Source organism: Podarcis erhardii (assembly GCF_964252035.2).
Source record: "Podarcis erhardii genome assembly, chromosome: 5".
Taxonomy (NCBI): Eukaryota; Metazoa; Chordata; class Lepidosauria; order Squamata; family Lacertidae; genus Podarcis; species Podarcis erhardii.
In genome coordinates, this window is record NC_138509.1 from 77501794 (window position 1) to 77514965 (window position 13172).

The 13172-nt window shown below is 43.2% G+C and overlaps 2 protein-coding genes across 7 annotated transcripts in view; one reads left to right on the forward strand and one right to left on the reverse strand.

Annotated features, from left to right (window-relative positions):
• MED12L (mediator complex subunit 12L) overlaps positions 1 to 13172 on the forward strand; it is a 178267-nt gene that overhangs the window by 93199 nt on the left and 71896 nt on the right. The gene's annotated exons all lie outside the window — the stretch shown is intronic.
• On the reverse strand, positions 5259 to 7925 carry P2RY13 (purinergic receptor P2Y13). The gene is made up of 2 exons (XM_081862787.1): positions 7797 to 7925; positions 5259 to 6362 (listed from the first exon to the last, which is right to left on the reverse strand). The coding sequence occupies exon 2, from the start codon at positions 6345 to 6347 to the stop codon at positions 5337 to 5339; it is 1011 nt and encodes a 336-aa protein (XP_081718913.1). The 5' UTR covers positions 6348 to 6362; positions 7797 to 7925; the 3' UTR covers positions 5259 to 5336.

Consider the following 13172-nt stretch of genomic DNA (forward strand, 5'->3'; position numbering starts at 1 on the left):
CACTGAGAGGTTACAGGGAACCAGACAGAGGGCCTTCTCGGTAGTGGTGCCCGCCCTGTGGAACACCCTCCCATCAGATGTGAAGGAAATAAGCAGCTATCCTATTTTTAAAAGACACCTGAAGGCAGCCATCTTTAGGGAAGTTTTTAATATTTAATGCTGTATTGTTTTTAACACTCGATTGGGAGCAGCCCAGAGTGGCTGGGGAAACTCAGCCAGATCGGCGGGGTATAAATAATACATTATGATTATTATGGATAACTAAAAGTAGACAATTTGCTCCAGCAAGGTCTGTCTCTGAACTCAGGGTTTCTTTTAAACCTTTCTTGGGCCATACTACCCCTGCCAGGTCTTGTCTCCTTCCTAAAGAGTGGAGTTTAAAAGGTCTGGAACCCATGTAACATCTTAAATGTCCAGTCCCACCCTGTCTGTTGTCTGTGTTGGTGAGCAAGTACAGCGAAATGTGAGGTCCCTTATTTAGAAAAGAATGATCCTTCAGGCGAATCTGGCTCAGAAGTTGTGCTGTGGGTGTCTCTAATTCAAGGGGGTCCTCACTGACTTGGGTTTGGACTTGGGTTCAGCCCCTCTGCAGCTGGTCCTCTTAATATGACTGGTTGATCCTCCTCTCATTCTGGGCTCCTGCATGAGGTGGGTTGTAACACTGTACGGCAAATGTATTTTTTCTCTCTGTTCCGCTTCATCTCTAAAAACATGCCAACTCTTCCTTGCAAAAAAAAATTTGCCAGCGCAATCACTGCAAGGTGGAGCTACCACACACTTATACATCACCAAAAAAGGAGGCAATGCATCACTGAAAAAGAGGACACAGACCTACATATGTTAATTAAGACTGCAGTCTTGTGGACACTCATGGAATGCAGTGAGCTCCACTTCTTTGAAAACATGCATAGGACTGCACTGTTATATGTATAGATGAGTATGTTATAATAATTGTAATAGATTTATAATACGTCTCGCCACCATGACTAGATGGGCTGCTGCCTGGGTGCTATCTGTTGATGGGCAACCACTATGTTATGGGAGAATTTATGGGATCTTTAAAACTAGACTGTTCTGGATGGTCAGATGCAGTCAGGTCATACACAACCTGTACCACTGACCAGAAATGGGTATGAAGACAAATTTACTCCCCCCCCCCCAAACCTCTACATTTCCATGTTTTGTTAAGAGGGCCGGATACTTAATATCCAATTTAAATGGATAGATTAAGTTGCATACTTTTCTGATCTCTCCATAGAATCTATAACTGCATCGGCAGACACACTGGGGATTCATGAATAGGTGTTTCCATAAGTGTAGCTATGGCAGTTCTGTTAATATACAAATGCAATTTATAGTAGTCTATAAATAGTTAAAATTGAGCCCTGTGTTGCTTCTAATCTGGGCGCATAGTTTGCCGACTCGCAAGCTGAGGCTTGTTAAAGCCTAGTCAGCATATAATGGAACGCACCATGTGGTTGGTAACATACATGCTGCCAAGTGCAAAGTTAATGAGAAGAGGAGGGAGAACCCTGCAAAAGAACCTATGATGACTTTCAAGTTGACAGTCTGGTGCTTTGTTTTCTTCTTAGCAGTAATACAGCAGCAGCAGCAGCTGTGGTCTTTTAGATATTGATAGATGGACATAGGGTATCAGGTATGAGGCAGGTAGGCATGGTTTGGTCAAAATGAGCTCATGTGTCAAATGTGGAGGCCTGGCAGGCCCCTGACCTTGAGGTTCACCACCCCATTCTACTCCCAGGCATTTGATTCTTAGCTTATTTTTTCTTGCGAAGTTTATATTTTCTTGTGCAAGAACACTGTCTTTAATGGTCATCATGTTGATGCAGTTGGTAAAGGGAGGTGTTTCACTTGTTGGGACTTAATGTGCGATCATTTTATTTTATTTTTTTACTTCTGTGCATTTGTTGGAAGTTGCCCTTGCAACCTTTGTAGATCAAGCAACAAAAGAATATGACAACGATGGCATAATTAATTAATTGCATAGATGGAGCCCTATTCAGTCATGAGCTGCAGTCTGAGGATTGCACAGCCCACACAGATGGAAAGCACAGTTCCTGCTGAAGTGGTAAAGAAAATGTTTTGTTTCCCTTGAAATTCCCCACCTGCATAATAATAGTTGTGTAACATGTTTATGATGGATTCAAGTAGGAAACAAACTATACTTGCTTTAATAGGCATAAAAGCTACTGCCCCCCTCCCCGCCCAAGAAACATGTGACAAGTAAAAAAGTATGTTGTGCTTTATTTTGGCTGGTTATATTATGGACTTTTTGATGCAAGCATCTTCTTCCCTCTCTCCCTGCCTCACTGACAACATTACAGAAACTGAAGGCCTTTCTACTGCTATTAGTGGGTAGGCTCCCCTTATCTTGTCTCACTTTTAGCTCATTTTTTTATTGCTCCTTGCAAGCTCTTTAAAAAAAACACTTTCAAGCCTTTCCAATAATTTGCAAGGAAATACTGCAAAAAAGTGAATAGATTGACTGACACTCTTTACTTATTTCCCTTCTATTCTCCCAAACTTTCCTGGCAGTGGACAACAGCACCCAATGTCTTTGTCTGACACTCTTCCCTCTCTTGGAATGCCTAGAATTCTGCAATGATTTCCCAAGGTTCCTGTGTCTGGGATGCTGTTTCTGCAGTGTTCTAGGCACCTCAGTGGAAGTAAGGCAGGGAGAGAAATAATTCGCTCATAACATTGCTATTGACCCATGCCTACTCCCAGTAAAGTGTCTGAAATGGGAGAGGGGTCAGGCTGCTGCTGGTGGTACAAACAACAATACAAGCTCAGGCCCAACATTCAGAAAAGTCTGGACTCAATTTCTGTTAGAACAAGGCATTCTGAACTGGGAGAATTTGCATTCTGAACCACCCCCATCCGCTGGGTTAGAATTGACTATACAGAAATGCATAAGCAGAATTCTGCTTTATCTTCACTTTGTTCCAAATACTTTCTCTATCAAGAGTGGCCACTCAGGGCCTCTTGGCTGTAAATTTGGCCAAGAAATGTAAGAAAACGAACCTTGCTTGAGTATATTTTTCATTATACTGCAAGGCTAGTGTTTCTCATTTCACCACTCCAGCAGGAACCAGAAGCAAGCAAAGAATTCTTTTTTCCAGACAAAGTTTGAAGTTGATATACTTAATTTAACCTTTCATCTTGCCCTTCCTTACTATAAAAATAATAATATTTGGCATCCCTTGCTGAAAGTTGAAAGAAGTTGAAAAGCAGCTGATTCAAGCATTCCACATGCCTTTGGCGCACCCTCGTTTTAAGGAGCAACTCTGTTTTATATCATGGTTACACCCATCGTTAAGTTTAGGCCCCTTACTGTTGTGCAGCATGTCCTGCCAGCACATATTTACCCACTATATTAAGTAGGTAATTATCTATTACCTATATAACATATAGGAGAAAATAGTTGTTGGCATCTGTCTGTCTCAAGACACAGTGGAGTGAGCCTCCGGGGGTGAAGTCAAACCGCTGTGTTAGCAGCACAGAAGTTACCTCCCTGAGGTGCGGGCCTGGGCAGCGCATATGAAGCTGCCCAGATGACAAGACCCCCCTCACAGCCTCACAGATGCGGTCCAAAGGAAAGCAGAGCCATATGTTTGGCATCAGCTTGGCTGCTGGAGTTGCCAGAAGGAGGCATACAAAGCGACATCCGACTATCTTAGGGACAGATTTTCTCCTTAGCCTTTTCTTCTCCTGAAGATATCCCACAAGGCAGTAAATGTTTAGGATGAGCGTTTTCCTTTTCATAGATGAACTAACTTCCCAAGTTAATGAGATCCATCTGCCCCTCGCTTCCCTCTGCAGCATGTGCAGAAACCGCCTTCTTGACCATTGGACCCACATTCAGTCTCTACAGCATGCATGCCATATAGATCAGCCTCTGGCTTCACTATCTCTTCTACACACTTCTCAGAGCCCTACCAGTCCCAGACAGTAACAGACTACTTTCCATAGAATGCAATCTCTAGAGCTCATTATCACATAAGTATATGATGGTGACCATTAGCATATCTGTCTGTCTGTCTAATTTAGTTTCAGTGTCTGGGTATTAGGAACAGCTGTGCCCTCTTCACAGAAGAGTACCTCGGGTTAAGAACTTACCGTATTTTTTGCACCATAACACTCACTTTTTTCCTCCTAGAAAGTAAGGGGAAATGTCTGTGCGTGTTATGGAGCAAATGCCTGCGGGTGGCAGAGGGGATCTGCTGCAGTCATGAGCAGAGGATCCATGGTTCCCCTTCCTTCCCTCCTCCGTGGCTCGCTTTGAAACAGCAAAGCAGGAGAAGAGCCGCGGAGTGGGGAGGGGAGAGGGACAGAGAGCCTGCTTCTTTAAAGGAGCAAAGTGGGAGGGGAGAGGAGCCTTCTTCCCTCATACCCCTCTTCTTCATTATTAGCAGCATCCTTCTCCACCCACCCCAGCGTGCTTCTTCTCCCCTTAAACTCATCTCCTGCATTATTAGCAGCAGCATCCTCCACACACCCCACGCGTGCTCCTTGTCCCTTGAGTGCTTTTCCTTCCTTCCCCACTTAAAACGTGGTTACAAAGCACGGATCCACATGGATCCTCAGGATTTTTGCACTGGGTCACCCCAAATTCACCATCAGATCACATGGCATGTCCATGGCTACATCTTGCACCAAAAAAATCACGCACCCACTGTTGCCTGGAGCCGCAGTGGTGCAAAAACGTGGTTACAAAGCATGGATCCACATGGATCCTCAGGATTTTTGCATTGGGCTACTCCAAACTCACTGTCAGATCACATGTCTTTGGCCACAGCATGAACCACAAAAATCATATATCCACTGTTTTGTTTAGAATATTTTTTTCTTGTTTTCCTCCTCTAAAAACTATGTGTGTGTTATGGTCTGGTGCGTGTTATAGAGCGAAAAATACGGTAATTTGTTCTGGAGGTCCGTTCTTAACCTGAAACTGTTCTTAACCTGAAGCACCACTTTAGCTAATGGGGTCTCCCGCTGCTGCTGCTGCGCCGCCGCTGCATATGATTTCTGTTCTCATCCTGAAGCAAAGTTCTTAACCCGAGGTACTATTTCTGGGTTAACGGAGTCTGTAACCTGAAGCATCTGTAACCCGAGGTACCACTGTACATTCAATTAAAGTGAATGGCTGTTAGTGTCCATTCACTCTAATTAAGTTGCTCCTTTGCTGGCTAAAATTTCAATCATTCAGAATGGAATCACATCACACAACAACCCACTTGAAACTAAAATGCATTTTAATTTGACAGCAATGTAGTGCAAATGTTAGAATAAGAAGTTGCCACCAACCAAGATGTCTATGTAGATATTCCAGTGTCCAGTGCAATAGTTTGATTTTCTTGAGTTGTATACCTAGATTTTCGTAATTTAACACAAAAAGCCTTTTCAACAAATTGTCGGCACAAGAATATGTATATCAGTGGGTCCATACATATATTTGCAGTTGCTAACCAAAGGGTGCTTTCTTTAGCAATGTATAGTTGGTTCTGCATACTGCAGTCAATATTCTTGCCAATCTGGCTAAGAGTGTAAGGTACTCGGGCGAAATGAAAAGGGCCAAAGCAGATGAAGAAAACAGCTACAATTATAAATACCTTGCTCTTAGCCCTTTGTTTGATCTTGCACTCTTTTGTCTGGGTTTTTACATAAGAGCTATAGATCCTCTTAGCAATAATGATATAAAACAGGAGCATTAAGATTAGCACAGTCCAGAAGATGAGCTGGCATATGTAGTTGACAGCTTCATGCCACTTCAGTCCCAACTGATTCTTCAGGGAAGCACACTTCCTTACAGAGAGACGTGTGGCTTCGCGGTTTGACAAAATCATGTTTGGCAAGGAGAGGGCGAAAAAGAAGAACCACACAGAGCCAGAAAGAATTTTTGCCGAAGTGACATTATGCAACCAAAACTTCCCAAATGGCCGAACGATCTTGAGGAACCTGTCTAGCGAAATAAGTCCAAGGAGCACAATGCTTATGTACATTGTCTCGTAGAATATTACAGCCGAGAAACGGCAGACGAAAGCTTTAAGTTGCCACAGCCCAAGTTCTGAATCCGTCAGAATCTTCAGCGGCAGCATCAGTGTCATTACGAAATCAGAAAGCAATATATTCTTAAGGTACACGTGGAAACTCGATGTGGTCCGAATCTGGAAGAAAGCCAACAGAGCCAAACTGTTCAGCAGAAATCCAGCAAGGAAAAGAATGCCGTACAGGACTGGGAATACCACATGCGCTATCCTGGTGTCTCGGTGGCATTGTCCAGCCAAGGATGCTGTCCCATTGGAGATGCTGAGACTTCCATTCATGGTTTGAAAGAGAGACTGAGGAAGAATTATTTAACAGAAGGTTAGAACAGTGACACAGAACGCTTCTAGGTTTTGGAGAAGAGGAGTGGTGGCTTAACTCCGTTCGGCTATCACTTCCCCTGCATTGTTCAAGACACATGTTTGCAAAGATAAAACACCTTAGTGTGTGTATGGAGGAAGTTGCGGTGGAAAGTGGCAGCCAGGTTAGGAAAGTGGTAAAATTCCCCCATTTCACTGCTGCCGCTCCACAGTAAAGTGGCTTTTCTCTTAAAATCATAAGGATCCTATGTGAGTGCTAACACTTATTGCCCCACCCCCCATTCCATGCATAGTTCCTCAGGCAATAAGGACATTTGTAAAAAATGTATAAGGAATTTATGAACAGGTATATTTTCGGGTGCTAGGTGCACCCGATTCCCTCAAACCATAAAGAGTTTGTGCCACTTAACCACAGGATTAGCAGGGCCGACGTAGGTAGCAAGGGTCTGTCCTACATTATTAATGGCTTTTAAAAGGAACTGCGTTCCAGAAAACCCCAAGGCTCCACCTCATGTTTGGAGCTAGTTGTTTCTTCCTCTGGATTGCGACTACTGAATTCAGAAAATAACTCAGAAGACTGTATTGTACCCCCAGCTGGGACAATACACCCCCCCCCCCCCGTCCATCTGAGGCCATGCTGTAAATAGGCTCCAACAGAACTGAGTAGAATAGAAAGCTCATTCTAAACATGATTGCAGTGGGGCAAGGGTGTTTTCAGAGGGGCTCACAGTTGTCACCCACCTTGTTGAAAATGCCCCCCTAACACATTCAGACTTGTGGGGGAAAGGGTCTTCTTTTGGCTAATCCTCTCTTGCCGACTACAGTTTCCAGGAAGATCTTCTCCAACCCTGCTCCAGCAATTAGAAAAGCTAAAACACTCTTTTTTTCAAGCCGAATCACTGGAGGAGTGGGAGAGTGTGTATTTGTATGCATGCATCTGTGTATACAAGAATGTGCGTTCTCTCTCTGTGTGTGGTCACACCCATCTCTCGCATACAGCTGCTGTTAGGTTGTCAATCAAGAGGGAATGTGTCCATGGGCTGAAAATGTGTCTCCATCCATCATGAAAAACCAACCTTGACTCCTTGGAGGGAGGGCAGGATAAGAATGCAATAGTTTATCTGATTTAGCAAGTCTAAATCTAAACAGTGCTGCTTCTCTAGATGCCTTGCGTTCGGTAGTAAAGCATTCCATTTCATTGTGCTAACTAACTAAAGCCTTGTTACTCTAGACAACAAAGGAGATTAGATCTCATCCTTACCAGTGCAATTAATATACTGACTATACTGGCAGACTTAAAAAATAATAATTTCTTTTTCTTTAAAAAGTAATAATTCTGTGAATCAACATTTCTGAAAGTAGCTTGTTAATAAAGATCTTTAAGACAAGCAGATGACTAAAATAGCTTACCTCTTCTTGTAGGAAGACGAGACGGCTAATCCAGGGCTATGCAAGTATACTAACGTTAGAGAAATTTAGTTTCACAAGCAGTCTTGCATCGTCTTATACTTACGTTTCTTCTTCCTCATTTTTTTGTACCACTCAGGGTTTTTTCCCCCCAGCCACAAGCCTCAATGAAGGTTTTCAAACATCAGTTGGCTGGTCTCATCTTATTCAGTGTGTTTTTGTTTGTTGAAACATTGTTAATGCCTATGTCTTTTAATTAATATATTTTTGCAGGCTAAGTGCCACTGCAGGGATCGATTTCAGTTCATCAGCAGTCTTATCAAGCTGCCTCTAATGTTATACAATGTTAGTGTGCATGCATATGCACCACCTAGAGCGGGAATAGTCAGTGTAGTGTGCTCCAGAGGTTGTTTGGCTCAACTCCCATCAACTTCACTGAGCAAGGCCAACGGTTGGGAATGATGGGAGTTGTAGTCCTTTATACAGCCTGTGGGTCTATTTTCCACACTGACTTGCAGAGGTTCTGGTTCTCCTGGGTCTAAGATAAGGGTCTTTCCCAGCCTTATCTTAAGGTGGTTTTGTGATTTGAATTTGCTAACTTTTGAATGCCTCTACCACTGGCTTACTGCCCTTCCCACCCTTTTCTGTTTCACAACAAACTATGGTTTCGTTTTTACACCTAACTATAGTTTTTGCTTGCTCTCCAAACCATGATTGCCCTCAAGGCAGTCAGCTCATGGAACAGGCCCAAACATCTGATCTAAGTGCATTACTTAGGCTGATAAGTCGATGTGTGTGGGGGAAGTATTCTCCCAACTAACCTTGCTTCCTAAGCAATGGAGCACAGGTCTTCAGGTCAGGATTCATAGGTGGGTCATGAGACCATCCCAGGTGGGTTGCAGCAAAGCTTTTGCTGCCATATTTGGCTCCAGGTAAGGCTGACCAAACCAAAGGTGCACTACATGTGTTGCCTGGACTAGAACACATTTTTCCAATGAGACACTTGTTTTACCCATTTCCATGGAGTGCTGTAAAGTGCCAGGAGAAAGTCAAGAGCCTTTTTCAATAATGATTGTAGCAAGGGAACTCTCTATGGAACAGGAACACTAAGTTCCGTTTCTAGTCTGTTTCTGTGGCTTTCTAGACTTTCCCCAGAGTATTAACTATGCTGGACACTAGAACACAGAAGTGTCCACTGTGGTAGATAGAATACAGAAGTGTCTGTTGCGGTGGGTAGCTTGGCTGCCAACTGGTTGCCATCATGGCAGTCGCTGGGGGCCCAGGAAGTGATGTCTGGCTACAGGAAGTGAGATCTAGAAGGAACAAGGATGCCAAACCATCCTCACTCCACTCCTTGCCACCTGGGCTGGTTGGGAGGAAAGTTCTTTGCTGGACATAGAGGGTAATCCAGTTACAGATCTCTCTGTACAGTTGCCAAGTTCTTAATTGCTTGAGTGGTCCTGCTTTCATTTCCGTCCTCCCTGAATCACGTACTCCTTTCTCCCATTTCAGACCACTTGCCTGCTACACTGTTTTTTATTTAGCAGTAAGGCTAAGGAAACACTATGTCTCTTACTCTGTGAATTGCCCTTTTGGGTTTAATAATGTGCATTATTAGCACCATTTTTACATCAAAAGTGCATATGTGAATGAGTTGGGAGCCAGAGGTAGGTCTCAGGTCTGGATCAATTGAAGTCCACTGTGAATTGCAAAGACTTTGCTGTGGATCAATCACTCCTTCCTTCTTTCAGTAGCTCATTATGAAGCTCTTTAGTCACCAAAGCAATATATGCTTTGGAATATAATTAGGAACATACCAGCCTGGTTGTACCAGGTCAAAGGCCCACCCAGTTCAACATTTTGCTTCACATGGTGGCAAACAAACAGGGCATGAAAGTCCTTTCTTGCTGCTGTTCCCTAGATATTGAGTGGCACACTGCCGTGGTGGAGAACCTCCATCCCTTGGCCTTAAACTGTCCTGGCAGGGGGTTCCAGTTAGACCTTTCACCCAAGCTGTGGCCACCTGCCCTACACCTGACATCATCCCTGACATGGCTGGGATTGGCTGCACTGCAGCTGGCAGAGTTCGCTGCCAGCACCAATCAGCTGCCAGGCACCGAGACGGAGCCCCTTTGAAGGTGCACTGACATACTTCCTCTGAATGTGGGACTTCTGTAGCAAGTGGAGTGCACATGTGTGACCTTACCTATTTCATATAGCAGTCGATGTTTTCAGCCTTTCTCTGTGCTCTTTTTAACGCTTTTCCTTTATGGCACACATACTTCTTCTCCTAAAGCTGCATGTGACGTAGCAGTCATTTGTGCACGGTTAACTGAGTTAACTTTAGCACAGAGACTCAAAGTGTCCTAGAACAAATTTCCCTTACAGCTGCAGTATTTACAAGAATAGGCAGTGGCCTATTTCTGTTCCTTTGGTCACATGAAATCCTGTTTGTGGTCCCCTCTTGAGGAAGCGCAGAGGGGAGCGAATTGCACATCAGGGAAACTGTCGCTTCCATTGGCCAATCTGCAAACTTCTGGTGTGAGAAATGGTTGGCACGGAAAAAAAGAAGTAGAAGTGAGAATAAAATTTTAGTCGAGGTTATCATGTGTGGGATAATGTGTTATTTAAGTTTAATCATATGAAACATCTTCAAAATGTAATTTTAGGAGACAGTTGATATCTATAATTCTAATAGCATAAACATGGTGTGATAATATGAGGCACTTTTGTCTTTTTAATAGCTAAGCTTAGCTGTCGTTTAAAGGTGTATGGGGCAGTGTCCTGGCGCATGGGACTCCTACCATGCTCCTGTTGCTGCTGTGCTGCCAGAAGCTAAGGGAGCATTCCTAACACGGTGAGGCCATTGTTGCGAATGCAGCCCTGCCATGTACGACAGTCAGGGCAGCAGCAGGAGGCAGGCAAGAAGATCTCTGCACCAGCCTGGTGCAGTTGGGCTGCATTGGGTCAGATGCTTTCACATGGCAGCAGGCTCAGTGTGCATTTGGGGGTTTTCTACTTGTGGCTGCTAATGGGGAACCACACTGGTAGTACAGTGGTACCTCGGGTTAAGAATTTAATTCATTTTGGGGGGTCTGTTCTTAACCTGAAACTGTTCTTAACCTGAAGCACCACTTTAGCTAATGGGGCCTCCTGATGCCGCTGCGCTGCCGCTGCACGATTTCTGTTCTCATTCTGAAGCAAAGTTCTTAACCCGAGGTACTATTTCTGGGTTAGTGGAGTCTGTAACCTGAAGCGTATGTAACCTGAAGCATATGTAACCTGAGGTACCACTGTGCTTCTACTCACATGTTCAATGGGTGGAAGCGGTCCACACCACTAGACTGAAGCTGGTCATCTGTGTTTATGGTTAATACCGTAGTTTCTGCTGGCTCTGCTTATATTTCATTTTGTTTCGTTTGCAAAAGCATTACAGAAAATTAGAATATATGTATATCTGCCTGCCTGCCTGCCTGTCATCTATTTACTATACTTACTCCCTCCCTCCCTCTCTGTGAACTTAAGGACACTGTCATTGCAAAACCTTTCACCGGAAGAAAAATTGAGACCTTTTTTTTTTTAAAGCCATCCAATGCAGTATAGAGTCAGAATATATATATTTTTAAAAGGGAGTCTCATGATCTTTAGCCTCTTACTTTGTGGGTAGATTACAAATTTTAATAATTGTTGCTATTCACTGGATCTTTCTATACACTTTTGGAGAATTCTTGCCAGGTTTCTCTAATGCAAACACGTACACTTTTGTATTTCTCATTTTGATTTCAGTTAAGTGTTTTCGTTTCTCAGCCGTATATTATATTCATTTTAAATTTTAATTTAATTAAAGAACAGCAACTGGATATTTAATTTTGCACTGTGAAAATAAAGGAAAGTTCTGTGTGAAAATCATCAGCACTGTCAGAGAAGTTTTTTCACAGTAGTATGTTATTAGGTAATAATATTAACCAGGAAATTTTGAAATTGTGTCATTTCCGACAAAAAAAAGTGTTGCTTCCTATTTTCGGGATCTTCAGTGCAGCTTTCTTATTTTAATAAGGTGAGGTTATAGTTAGTGCTCTAACATCAGCTTAAAACTGCCTTGTGGTTGAGAAATGACAATTCTTTCTAGGAAAGCTTAGCAGCTAGGCTAAGATCACAGTGGAACATTTTTTCAGCTGAAGGGATGCATTCCTTCTTGGTTAACTTTCTGGGCATGCCAGCAGTAGGTGGGACGAAAAGTGAAATAAGTGGGTAGGGCCACTACACAACCTTAGTTACTAGTTCAGCTTAAAGAAAATACATTTGTCAATACGTTCCATGGGTAGGCAGGGCTTCAGTCCTTGCATTTACTTTTGTGAGAGTTTTACAAGAAGCAGCAAACCTCTTTATAACAGAAACAAGCTGCGGTCCTGACAGAATAACCTTTATTCCCTAAATGCCTCTATCTGATAAAGCTCAAGCATTACTCATTTTAAAGTGAACTTTTGACACATTTGCAAGTCCTAGTTGGTTTACAACAAGTTGTTTGTTAATATGCAAGCGTGCAACAAGAGAATGATGGCTCTGATGTGATTCAGAAAAATTAAACAACTTCTGTGCATTCACCATTGTTAAATCATTGTGACAGCTACATCCTAGAACCAAAGTACAATGCTTAGGTTTTTTAAAACAAACAAACAAACAAACAAACAAACAAACAAACAAACAAACATAGACAGAAAGATATATAGGGTTATATCCAATGCTACTCAAGAGTAGGCCCATTGAAATTAATGGGCACGACTAACTTAGGTCCATTAATTTCAGTGGATCTACTCTAAGTGGAACTTAGTTAGATTCAGTGCATGGTAAAGAACTGCCAACATGGTAAGCACCCAAGAGATTGTGATACCTACTTGGGGTGGTTACACAAAGCAAGGCTTCAAAACCACGAAGCAGAATATTATCATTAAAAAACCCAAATGTGTGCTAAGCTAAAAGGCCCTTTAATTTTACTTATTTATATAATTTTAGTGACTTAGGGTAGGGACGCGGGTGGTGCTGTGGTCTAAACCACAGAGCCTAGGGCTTGCTGATCAGAAGATCGGTGGTTCGAATCCCCGTGACGGGCTGAGCGCCCGTTGTTCGGTTCCAGCTCCTGCCCACCTAGTAGTTCAAAAGCACATCAAGTGCAAGTAGATAAATAGGTACTACTCTGGCGGGAAGGTAAATGGCGTTTCCATGTGCTGCTCTGGTTCTCCAGAAGCTGCTTAGTCATGCTGGCCACAGGACCCAGAAGCTGTCTGCGGACAAATGCCAATTCCCTCGGCCTATAGAGCAAGATGAGCACGCAACCCCAGAGTCGTCCGCGACTGGACCTAATGGTCAGGGGTACTTTAC

Excerpts from the sequence above, each read along its gene's own strand:
- P2RY13 (XM_081862787.1), bottom strand. The coding sequence starts at position 6,347 with ATGAATGGAAGTCTCAGCATCTCCAATGGGACAGCATCCTTGGCTGGA.